At 48.0% G+C, this 12976-nt stretch overlaps 1 protein-coding gene across 1 annotated transcript in view; it reads left to right on the top strand.

Moving 5' to 3' along the window:
* Positions 1-12976, top strand: part of casz1 (castor zinc finger 1) — a gene marked incomplete at its 5' end in the record, with an annotated part of 48266 nt that overhangs the window by 16748 nt on the left and 18542 nt on the right. The window contains 6 exon segments of the mRNA XM_084339575.1: positions 67-147; positions 1568-1658; positions 4976-5140; positions 6933-7105; positions 7509-8377; positions 12244-12382. Of these exon segments, the coding sequence (XP_084195701.1) occupies positions 67-147; positions 1568-1658; positions 4976-5140; positions 6933-7105; positions 7509-8377; positions 12244-12382 (1518 nt within the window).

Below are 12976 nucleotides of genomic sequence, written 5' to 3' on the forward strand. Positions count from 1 at the left end.
GCGTGTTTTTTGTGTTTGCAGGCATATAATGCTACTTCCGTTTTTTTTTTTGTCTTTTCTTTACAGAAGCCGTCAAACCTTCCCAAAGCCCCCTCTACCTCCACCCCCATACCCCGAGCCCCCCACCACACAACCAACTTTTAAAAGGTAGTGGATTTGCCGTTCAATTAGCTTAATGAACTCTGCAAAGTGATCTGTAAATGCAGCCCTGGGATAATCCTAACAAGCTAAAAAAGGAAGAGAAAGAGAGATGAAAAAAATAAATCTATTACTTAGCCCCCGTTTCCCCCGTCTCTGTTCTGCACTTGAAGCAGATGGAGCTCTTGGCAGCCACAGTGCAGATGTTTATTTGTGTGTTTTGAGTGGTAATTGGAGGTTTCTAACAGTCATCATCGTAAACTCAGGCCGCACTGTAACCAACTGGTTGGTTCTGTTTAACTAGCGCCAATCTGGAAGAGTCCAATCTTGGACTCAGACTGAGAGAATGCTGTCGGGGGGTCGGGGTGAGAGGCCCAATCCACTCCAGCATTTCCATAGACCTAACCTTTTTTCTCTCTGATTAAAGCACTGTGGTTAACCTATGGAGAACTGCACATTGATTTGGCAAAGGGCTTTGAAAGTGTGGGCAAATTAAGTGTGTGTGTGTGTGTGTGTGTGTGTGTGTGTGTGTGTGTGTGTGTGTGTGTGTGTGTGTGTGTGTGTGTGTGTGTGTGTGTGTGTGTGTGTGTGTGTGTGTGTGTGTGTGTGTGTAGGTGTGTGTGTGTGTGTGTGTGTGTGTGTGTGTGTGTGTGTGTGTGTGTGTGTAGGTGTGTGTGTGTGTGTGTGTGTGTGTGTGTAGGTGTGTGTGTGTGTGTGTGTGTGTGTGTGTGTGTGTGTGTAGGTGTGTGTGTGTGTGTGTGTGTGTGTGTGTGTGTGTGTGTGTGTGTGTGTGTGTGTGTGTGTGTGTGTGTGTGTGTGTGTGTGTGTGTGTGTGTGTGTGTGTGTGTGTGTGTGTGTGTGTATGTGTGTGTGTGTCAAGGGAAAGGGTTACAGTTTAATAAGTGTCTCTACAGCCAGCTTTGGAAAATAAATGGAGCTAATTCGGTTGAAATTGGTGTGACAGACGGGTAAATGGTCGCGACGGTGTGGAGAGCAGAACTAGACTTGAAGGTGTGAGGCTCGTCGCTTTGAAGGTTAGACAAGCTTTTTATTTCTTTTTTGGTAACCGGAGAGTCCTTGAGGGCGGGGGGGGGGGGGGGGGGGGGGGCGGGGGGGTCCTCTTGGCGTTTGAGATCACGAGTACCTGAATGATTTCGCACCAATGTTTTTTCTTCTTCTTCGTTTTACTCCATATAACCACTCGGCGTACAGCACAGAGTTAGCTTGTCCATTAACTTAGCCCTTTATAAGCACATAAACATATTTTACTGCCTGGTTCATCACTCCTGATCTGAGCGAAGGAGGGACTCCTGACTTGTTTCCCCAGGGAGAAGGCTTGAAGGAGTGTGTTCCCCTGGTCCTCTGATGTGTCATTCCTTCTCCTAGTGCTGCTCTCTGTGGAACGTCTCCTGTCACTTGTGTGTTCCAGGTTCTCGGGGAGTCAACACTGCGGCCATGTGCACTGTGCCTACCAGTACCGAGAGCACTACCACTGCATGGACCCCGAGTGTAACTACCAGGTAAGAAGACACATAAAGCTGAGTGGGGCCGCAAGCATTAGATAGAATAATTGATTGAATTAATAAAACTGATTGATCGTGCCCACGAGTCTTAGATACAGCTCTGTGAAATGATGAAAATAAATAAACAACGGTAATTGATTAAATTAATAAAACTGATTGATCGTGCCCACGCGTGTTAGATACTGGTCTTGTGAAATGATGAAAAACGAGAAAAGAAAGAAAACGAATGAATAAAAAAAACGCTATTTTTCCACACGCTCCCCGATGTACACGGCTAGCTTGTTCCCCTCGTGTTTCACCACAACCTTCATGTCTGTTAACTCCGGAACTCGACAGTTGAGATTCTCCAGGCCGTGTCACAATGAGATGTGAGATAATACCGTTTGATATACCGTTTGATAAACCGTTTGATAACCGTTTGATAAGGAAATGAACAGCCCAGGTTCATCACCTGTAAGCACACGTCTCCTCCTGCTCCATTACATCTAAAGAGCAGCAAGAGGAGGCTGTTGCCTAACAGTTAGCTAGAGATGTCTTCACAAAGTCCCGAGTCTCATTCGCGGCTATTGACCATATTCACACGGCGGCCATTTTGCTCTTATGTCATGCTTATGGGGGAACAGGGTGGAAAGGAACCCAACCTGAGCATGAGATGAGAGCAAAATGGTCACCGTGTGAATATGGCCATTGGAAACCGTCCAAAAGCTAGCTTTTTCAAGCAAAACCCTCCGCGTTTTCAAGATTCAAGAGGTTTATTTGTCACATACATACCAGGGCATACAGTGAAACACACTTCAGGACAGGGACGGAGGGGAGACGTCAAAGATTCCCCCGGACACACGGGGAGATGAATCATGTGTCATCACCTCATATCTGGTCACACCCTACAAAGGCTCGTGTAGATGAAAACTTTATTGACGTTGGGTCTGCTGAACAGGTTATGACTGTTGGCACAAATCCAATTTCAGAGCAAAGACTCTCCGTTTCCCCTCCCTCGTAAGCTGATTCCGGGGGCACTGTCAGGTCTCTGACAGTTGGCCTTTTATTTTGGGGCGGGTTAATTGTACAAATATGCTTGAAATATGGCTCCTGTGCGATCTCTTTTTTTTTCTGGAGACATCTGCCACTGCCAGGGGCCTGCTTTTAATCCCCTTTCACATTATTAATCTTGTCCTGGTCCTGGGAGTTGTCCTGCATGGCACAGGAAGGGGGAAATATACTAAGCAGACCATAATACAGGCCTTGTGTTTGCGATAGCATAATGGTCTAAAAGAGTTAGACAAACACGGTTCGATTTGTCAAAGACGCCAGGAATCCTCAGGCGGCAGCAGTGCGTGTGTTTTTCCCTCCCTTCTTGACGATTCTCTGAATTAAGGCGTCTTCAACTCTAATCTTCCTCATCTGTTTCTGATCAAGAGAGATTACCACTCGATAAATATTGTTTGCGTGTCGAGGAGCATTACAAGCCCGGCTTTCATTTTCCCGCCGCGAATCCCACTTCACAGCTTGACGAGACGGGGTTTCTTTCGAGGGAACACAAAGGAGAATCATTTCGTGTCATTATTTAGAATATTAGTTCAGGTTATCATGGCAATTTCCACGCTCAACCCCACATTTCTCACTGGCTTTGTGTCGCGTGGAAACGCAGATATGCCTCGGAAACCCGTCTCTCTGGATGTCAATATCCTGGAGGAGGGTGGAGGAAGGAAGAGGGGGGGGGGAGAAAGAGAGAAAGAGAGAAAAAAAATCCAGCCAAGCTGAGATGAGCTGCCCCTTTAGAAGCGATAACTCATGAAATGTTACATGACACACACTCCTGGAATATTAGACCACTGCCAGCCTCAGGGCCATTGGCTGAGTCCGGACATTTTCCTTTCATGGGCTTGTGTGTGTGAGAGAGAGAGTGGAGTGTGCATCTTGCCACACTAGTGGGAATCCTAAAATAAATGTAGCAAGTGGCTCCCAACCTTCATCACCACTCAACTGAAAATGAGCTCTTTTCACCCCTACAACCCTCCCCTCCCACCCCCGCTCCTATTTTGGACACCACCGATGGATCGAATGTACTGTACTATGACCGCAGTTCAACTTGTCATTTACTGCACTGAGAACCCCCCTCCCCACCCAAAACAAAACACAGAACCAAGCTCAGGTTTTCAGGGTTTCTTTGAAAGTCACTAACTTAATATCATTAATTTGTGATATTGATAAAAAAAGAATTATAATAATAAAATAAATCCACAATGAAGTGTTTGCCCCCCCGGTTTACGGCGAGAGCTCTCAGGAAAACATGCGTTGGGACAGAGGCCAAGTGCTGTGGAATGAACAGCTGTGCGAGATCCTAGGGTTTTTTACCCCGTGCATCGACGGAACACATGACGCAAGGCAATTACCCTACTTTGTACAGCAATTAGTTGTGTTTTTAGGAGGATTCTTTCTGATATTTTAGATAAATATGGATTGAAGACACATCTCATTGATTTGTCTCCTGTTACCGTTCTTCCAGCATCAGCTTAAGCCCAATTACAGCAGATTTGGTTGCCGCCGGTCTCTGAGGAGTGACTTTCCTGCACTTCCCTCCCGACTCCTGGGTGCAGCAGGGATTTTTTAATTTTAGACGGGATGGGTATCTTAGCATATTCTCTCATTATTGCGGGCGAAGCCGGCACCAAAAGCGAGCGTTAATGCTTTAATTAAAAATGGAATCATATCTCGGCGAGGGAATTGAAAGGGAAACCGTTTCTTTTTTTTCCTATTTTTTTGGCTTGTTTGTTTGTTTGTTTGTTTGTTTCTGTTGTCTCTGCCCCCCCCTTCTCCCCATTCTCCCTGCGTACATCTGAAAAACCATCTACACGGAACATAATTTTTCCAAAGCCAGAAACATCATAACTGTGATCTTGCATGTCAAGTGATCCGTCTTAATTAAAAACGAAAGTACGGAGGGAATGTAAAGTAATATAGCGGCAGGGGGAAGTATTTCATGTATAGTCTGGAGGCTTCTCTCCTATTCAAAACAAAAGCCCCAATTCTCAGTCAGCCAGTTCTTTGATGTTGGCATTAGGATAATGTCAGAGCTTATTTATTTAAGATAACGTTAAAAGGTGATTCAATAACAATTGAAGATGGCACCTTTAAAGACGGCCCCGTCCCTCAACCCATCGCGGTGTATACAACCACCACGGTTGCCAATTGGCTCCCAGCGCTCTGCAGCTGCTGCTTACCGCTAACGGAGCGATAAAGTGTCTTGTTGCTGATTCTGTGGCTGGTTTTAAATAAACACCGTCTCTCGATGCTGTACATTCTTGTCCGGGCAGAGGTTTACCAGCAAGCAGGATGTGATCAGGCACTACAACATGCACAAGAAGAGAGACAACTCCCTGCAGCACGGGTTCATGCGATTCAGCCCCCTGGACGACTGCAGCGTCTACTACCACGGCTGCCACCTCAACGGGAAGAGCACCCACTACCACTGCATGCAGGTAGCCTACGTGTCCACACACGCACACAGACGCACACACACACACACATGCACGCATGCACGCACACACGCGCGCGTGCACACACACACACACTTATGGCCTTAGTCATCCACCGGCATTACCGACACTCATCCACCAGCATTACCCACCCCCACCCGTGACCCATTGTCACCTATGCAGATCCCGAGCTTCCGGTGGAAGCGGTCTCATGCATAATTCATGGCGTGGCGTTCCCGGGCCTCCACCGCAACACCGGATATACAGTAAAGACTGTGGTCATTTCCCATCGGGTATTCTGATATGAAATGGAAGCGTATTGTCATCCTGAGCCATAATACCCAGCGCGGGCTCACTTTGTGTGTCCATAAAGAGCCTAAATGCCATTACGGAAAAAAACACAACTGACTTTGAGTTATTGTTGGCGCCAATGACACCATTTAGGGGCAATGGGCTGGGATGGGCACGGAGTAAAGATAGGACGGATCTGTCACACGGTGGAGTCAGACCAGGTCCAGGACTTTAACTATATCTATAAAAAAAGGGAATTACTGTTCCTCCACTTTATTTCCATGGATCCAAAATTGCATTTTAAGAGCAGTTTCATTAGTTTGGCAAAAAGGTGCTATAAAGTAAATATAAAAGGGGGGTAAAAAATTAAAAGAAGGAACACACACGTGAGGCAGCCCTCAGCCCTCTTCCTCCTCCTTTCTCTCTCTCTCTCTCTACCTCCTTAATTGGCATGGATAAAATTCAGTTAGGTGTTTATATAGACTACACATTTTTCATCTTTTAGTACCAAGCGACTATTCCCCCCTCCGGATTTGTTTAATTTTTTTTACATCTGCTTATTTTCAAGGTGTCACCGCACTGAGAGCTCTCTAGCCGGCGGGGCAGCGGGCCCAGCACAGGATGGCCCCAGATATATTCTTTTTTAAACCCCTCTAACGGTGTAATTGTTATTAAGACGTTTCAGCCCTGACTGTTTTAACAGTCCCTGAGGACCTGCAGATGTTGGCATCAGCACCTCCTGATTTACAGAGAGAGAGAGAGGGGGGGGGGGGGGGGGGTCAGGGAGAGAGTGGCATTTTTTCCATTGTTTGACTCAATATGGAGAAGTTGCCCCGTGAAAAGTGCCAGAGATGATATACAATTGTTCCTTTAATTCAAACATTAGCTGTTTTCCCACCTCCTGAGGGCTTCTAAGTACCAGGCCCTCTCTCTCTCTCTCTCTCTCTCTCTCTCTCTCTCTCTCTCTCTCTCTCTCTCTCTCTCTCTCTCTCTCTCTCTCCCCGCTCTCTCTCTCTCTCTCTCTCTCTCTCTCTCTCTCCCGCTCTCTCTCTCTTGCTCTCTCTCTCTCTCACTCTGCCCCCACCATTTCCTCATCCCCCACTGAAAAAAGGTCATTCTGCAAGTTACAGTAAGGTTGCGGTAACCACACTCGTAGCTCTCCAAATATGAATTGCATTTTCGACAAGGCACCTCTCTGAATCGAAGCTAAGTTTCAACCACACTCCAGGTCACTGTGACCACTGCCTCTTTCAGTGTTAGTCCTTCCTTTTTTCCATTTCACAGTCGTGACATCGTTTCAAGCCGACCAGAAACCCAGTATACACACATCTGGTGCCTTGAAACCATGCACCGATAGGGCAAACTGGAGATAAAGATGCACTTCTAGGTCACCAAGCGCTTTGCACTTCACCATCACCTAAAAGCGATAGTTCTCTTAAAGAAATGGACGTTCAGGAAACCGTTCTTTGGTAATGCCATAACGCCTTTCGTTTGTGCCACACAGATGGGCTGCAACAAGGTGTACACCAGCACCTCCGACGTCATGACCCACGAGAACTTCCACAAGAAGAACGCCCAGCTGATCAATGACGGTTTCCAGAGGTTCCGCGCCACCGAGGACTGCGGGACGGTGGACTGCCAGTTCTACGGGCAGAAGACCACCCACTTCCACTGCAGGTAAGGAGGCTCAGGGTGGCGCGCGTTCTCTCAGCCAGTCACTTTATGTGTTGCCTTTCCCCAGGTTTCAATAGACATTCACTCAAACCTACTACCAGGCTTATGGAGCAGACAGAAGGCCTCTGTGAATCCAAATTGATCAGTTGTATGTATACTGTAGTCGTATTGAATTGGATGAACTGAGAAATTATTGAAAGTCATATGAAATGGCCTGCGTGGCTCATGAAACAGGCTGTAATGGAATGGATCCCCCTGGCAAAGGTCGACGAAGTGGCGACGTGTCAGCGAGTCACTGGTGTGTCAACTATTTACCATTGTCTCTCCTCCACGATTCCCACAGCTCCATGCTAGTAAAGACGCTTTGCAAGCAGCAGTCGTATCTAATCTTCCCTGTTTCCCTCAGACGCCACGGCTGTACGTTCACCTTCAAGAACAAGTGTGACATCGAGAAGCACAAGAGTTACCACATCAAGGACGACGCCTATGCCAAGGACGGCTTCAAGAAGTTCTACAAGTATGAGGAGTGCAAGTACGAGGGCTGCGTGTACAGCAAGGCCACCAACCACTTCCACTGCATCCGCGCCGGCTGCGGCTTCACCTTCACCTCCACGAGCCAGATGACCTCCCACAAGCGCAAGCACGAGCGCCGCCACATCCGCTCCTCCGGAGTCGTGGGCATGTCTTCCTCCTACCTGGTGCCTAAAGAGGAGCCCGAGGAGTCCAGCAACGACGACCTCATGGACTTCTCCGCCATCAGCAGCAAGAACTCCAGCCTGAGTGCATCGCCCACCACCCAGCAGTCGATCACCGTACCCCACCTGTTGGCCACACCCACCACCTCCATCTGCTACTCCTCCGCCTCGGGCCACAGCCTGAAGCTCACGTCATCGCTGTCCACCGCGGGCCAGCGCATGTCCAGCTTGCTGTCCCAGGCCCTGCCCAGCAACATGCCCGTGGCCCTGGCTCTCTCCAACAGTGCCCTGGCCGGCTCCAACCCGTTCTTCCCCCTCATGCCCAGGCTTCCACTCCAGCTGCCCCACTCGGCTGCCAGTCTGATATCGGCGGTGTCCTCCGGCGCCCACTCCATGCCTACCGACTCGCTGTCCCAGGGCTGCTCTACGGCAGGGGCTGACGGGGCCATGGCCAACACCCCCACCTCCTTCGCTGCCTCCTCAATCATGGAGAAGATCTCAGCCAGCAAGGGGCTGATATCCCCCATGATGGCCAGGCTGGCAGCCGCTGCCCTCAAGCCCTGCCACAACCTAGACACAGGTTAGTCCTTTCACACTTATCTATTAACATACAACCCAAACACAGGTTAGTCCTTTCACACTTATCTATTAACATACAACTCAGACACAGGACACAGGTTAGTCCTTTCACACTTATCTATTAACATACAACCCAAACACAGGTTAGTCCTTTCACACCTATCTATTAACATACAACTCAGACACAGGACACAGGTTAGTCCTTTCACACGTATCTATTAACATACAACTCAGACACAGGACACAGGTTAGTCCTTTCACACGTATCTATTAACATACAACTCAGACACAGGACACAGGTTAGTCCTTTCACAGTTAGTCCTTTCACACTTTTTATGAGGGGGCACTTTTGATTTAGGGATTCTGCTTTTTAATTACTCTTCTTCTTTTTGCTTCTGGGAAAAAAAACAAGAAGTGAATTCTGTGTTAATAATGTACAGTCAGCCAAAAGTAGGAAAATGATACGGCTAAATAAACAATCTGACCACTGCTGAACCATCTGAATAATCGAAGAGAATGGAAGTCGTGTCTGTTGAAAAGAAAAAGCCACAGCTTCCTTCTTTTTACGAGCACGGACTCCATCCACTCCAGCCCCACAGAGATCACCCAGAGTGCACTCAGAGGTCACTCCTATCACTGTCTCACAGTAGAGAGAGAGGGAGAGAGAGGGAGGGAGAGAGGGGGAGAGAGGTAGGCAAACTGGTGGTTTCAGGCTTTGAGGGGACATACTGTTGGCATGGTCCTCTCTGCTCCGGGGCGTGTTATTGTGGTGATGGTTTGTCAGATACCCACAATCCATTTGCAGATAAATGCGCTGACAGGGGAGAGTACAGCCTGTAAAAGTCTCTTACGGCGTTGGGTGGGGTGGGGGCTCCCGGGGGCTTGTGTCGAACATGTTTCCTCATTGGCTCTTATCTGTGGCTGCCGCTCGTTCCCAGCAAATGGAGCTGGAATGAAATTAAGTTCAGAAATTGCAAGAACAAAAAAAAAGTGTTTTTTCTTCTTCTCCTCCTCTACACAAACTGATGTAAAAACGGAAATCGCTCAGGCAGAAACGACTCAATGCACTAGAGCTGAGACAGAGAGTTTTTTTTTTCTTCACCTAAACAAGATCACACAGACTCACAAACACACATACACATTTTTTGCATGTTTTGAAACCTCTCGTTCTCGCAAGAAAAAAACTAAACAAAATACAAATCTCAATTTCCATTTAGCATATAATAAACACACTTCACATAAATATCGGAGGTAATTGGCCCCCGTCTTTGTTTATCACATCGCTCTGGAAACAAAGCTTGTGGAAAAAACGACAATGAAGTGAAGGCGTTAAACTAATAATGCCCTGCTGCAGCGCGCGCTGCTCTCCCCCGTGCCGCTCTGGGGCCTCCCCGTGCTCCTGAGCCCGAGCAGGTGGGCTGCGGAGGAGGAGGTAAATTGGGCTGAACAGGGGAGCGTCTCCGGATGCGAGGGGCTGGGGAGGATTAGGGTGCCCAGTGGTGTTTGCGGGGAGAAGGACAGGCCCTGGGAGAGAGAGCCAGGGCAGCTGCTCTGGGGGAGCTGGGGCTGAACCCGGGCTGTCAGACGGAGCTCCACCTCTGGGCCCCCAGCAGGTACCACCCTCCCAGAACAGGGAGGAGAGAAAGGGCCCCGCTGATGGGTGGGACCTCCACAGATGGTGCCACCGCCAAGTCCCCCCCCCCGCCCACTCCTCCCCTGCAGCTCCCAGCTCCATGCTGGATAACAAAGCTGTCCTCCCCACTGCTTTAGTGTGTGAAGAGCTGCCCCGGTTCAGTCACATACCAGAGTGTGTCGGGTGTCTAAAAACAGAAGCGGACGACAAGAGGGGCTCTTGAGGTTTTTGTTCCTCTGAACTATGTCGTGTTTGCTGCACAAAATATGTGTGTGAACAGGACATTTGGGGCTAAATCGAAGAGGAAGTGGTTTGTGCTTCTGTGTCACAAAAGAAAAGGTGTGAGAGAAAATCGACATTGTTTATGGATATTTTCAGTTTCTTGGAAGGGGGGCTGTAAAACATTGTCTCTAAATGTGGTGAATTATGGAGTTTTTCCGTCTTCCTGTTTTCTGCTTTCAGTATCAGTATTTAATTTTTTTATCCTCAGTGTTCCACTCTAATTTAGCCCTAAGTGTTTTTCCCAGAGATCCAGAGCTTCTGAAGGGTTTACTAATTAGACACAGCGTACAAATGATCTTTCACAAGCTCTGTATCTTATCCGGAGTAATTACATGGTGCTGCATTATTCCTGGATAATTTCCAGAAAAAGACTCTGCTTTGAGTCATGCTCATTTGTTTGTCTTTGGGAAGTGAGGGTGGGGGGGGGGGGGGGTCTCTGAATCCTGTACAACCATATATGAGACTTTCCAACCATACAGTCCACCTTGCCCAGGCAGCCAGTTTGCCCTTGCTAAGCTGGCAGCCGCGTGGCTTTATTGTGTCTCGGTCGGTGGTCATGTGTGTAGATCATATAGGGGGTAGTTCTCCTCGCTATAATGTGCTCTCATTTGGCCATTGGGTTGATGTAATTACCTATGACAAGGCAGGATTTGTCTGGCTAGTTAATTTTGGGCATCCTTTTATCAGGTCGGGGGAGGGGGGGAGGGGTCGGAGGAGACTTAGTAAGCATTCAGTGACCTCACACCAGCCCCACACAACTGTTTAACTACCCCCCCCCCCCCCCCACCTCACTATAGTCAGAGTAAAGTGACACTGACACGTCCTCATCTCCTTGCTTTCAGCTGACATGGCCCAAGACTGGCTGTTCCACTCCTATTCTGTCTGATATGTCTCTGGGTCATCTTGAGGCGCGGGGGGGGGGGGGGGGGGGGCTGCTTTCCGCCTTACGCAGGGCGTTGTTGTTGTTCCTCTCCAGCAGAAGAAGGGAGGGAGAGAGAAGGAGAGACAGACAGAGAGAGAGAGGCCTCGCCAGGCTGAGGGGCCAAGGACAACGCACTTGGTTGCCTGCGACCTTGCCTGTCACAATCCCTCAGTACCAGGCCCCCATTTCCTTAAACAACATACCACCAAACCAATCACTGTTGCCGGTGCTACTGAAAGGCCCTCACCAGGGCCCTCCGCACCTCACTCTCCCTTCTCTCTCTCTCCCTCTCTCTCTTTTATTTTTAATAAAACACCACTTACTGTCTACCAAAAGCCCAGCTTTCTCTGTATAGCCTCAGGACAAATTAATATTTCAATCACTTGGGGATTGGTGGGGCGGGGTCGGTATGGGGGGGGGGGGGGGTGGGTTAGGACTCACCTTCCTGTCAGCGTTTTCCACCCCTCCCTCCTCATCTCCTTGTCTTTATTTGTTTCGCTCCTCCTCGTCCTCTTCTCCACGCCGTCCACTGAATACCTATTTGGAGGAGAATGCAATCGAGAGGTCACGCTATTTGAACTGATCTGATTGGCTGTCATCTCCAATCTGACCGACATAGGCCCCACTGTTCCTCGTGGGCATGCTCAGTACTCGTTGTCAGGCCAACGAGGAGCCGGGGGAGGATGGAAAAGAGAGAGGGGGGTCGGGGGGGGGGGGGGGACAGCCAATCTGAGGCTGCCACTTTCCCTCAGCATTAGCATCTCCCATAATGACCAGTTAAGAGGCAGCCCAGTAAATGAGTTGTGACATGTGCTGTAGAAAAAGGAGTCTTTTTCCCTCATATCTCCCGCCTCTCAATCACCATTAAGAAGGCTTGGCGGCCTGACATCATTCCACAATAATTATCACTCTGAGTATTGTTTTCGTGGGCCGGGACAGAAGTCAGATTGGATCTCGTCACAGAGGGTAATAATGCTGACCAACAATAACTTTGTTTGTCTCTCTCTCTCTCTCTCGTCTCGCTCCTCAGGGAACGGGCACCACCAGCACGCTTCAGCCAGCCGGTTCAATCTGGTTCAAGTGAAGCAGGAGCCAATGGACGCCACCTGCGGGTCCTCCCAGGATTCCATGCAGGAGCATAGCCTGGACCTGAGCAAGAAGGACCACAGGTACTGTACCACCTGGGATATTAGTATTTACTACTAGAGAAGAAGTTAGATCTCAAGTGTGGCTGTAATGCACGTATATATGTATATATATGTATTAAACAGAAGGACCACAGGTACTGTACCACCTGGGATATTAGTATTTACTACTACACTGTAAAAAAAATTATGTTTTTTTTCACGGGAAATTCACTGTATTATTTTACAGATTACTTTTGTTTTTCTACTTTAAGTGTAAATGCTATAAAAATACAGTAAATGACCTTTTATCAAAATATTAACCATTAAATAAAGGTTGTAATCTGTAAATGTATTTGATTTTACTGTAATTTGACAGTAAGTATTTGGCAACCATTGATGCCAGACATTTACTGTTTTCTTGCAGATTTTTTTCTTACAGTGTAGAGAAGAAGTTAGATCTCAAGTGTGGCTGTAATGCACGTATATATGTATATATATATGTATAATATGTATTAAACAGAAGGACCACAGGTACTGTACAACCTGGGATATTAGTATTTACTACTAGAGAACACTTTGTACTTATCAAACAGCAAAAGTAACAAAGAATCTTGGATTGATATCTGATTTCTATAT

The sequence above is a fragment of the Notolepis coatsorum genome, assembly GCF_963971535.1.
Source record: "Notolepis coatsorum genome assembly, contig: SCAFFOLD_381, whole genome shotgun sequence".
NCBI classification, from domain to species: domain Eukaryota; kingdom Metazoa; phylum Chordata; class Actinopteri; order Aulopiformes; family Paralepididae; genus Notolepis; species Notolepis coatsorum.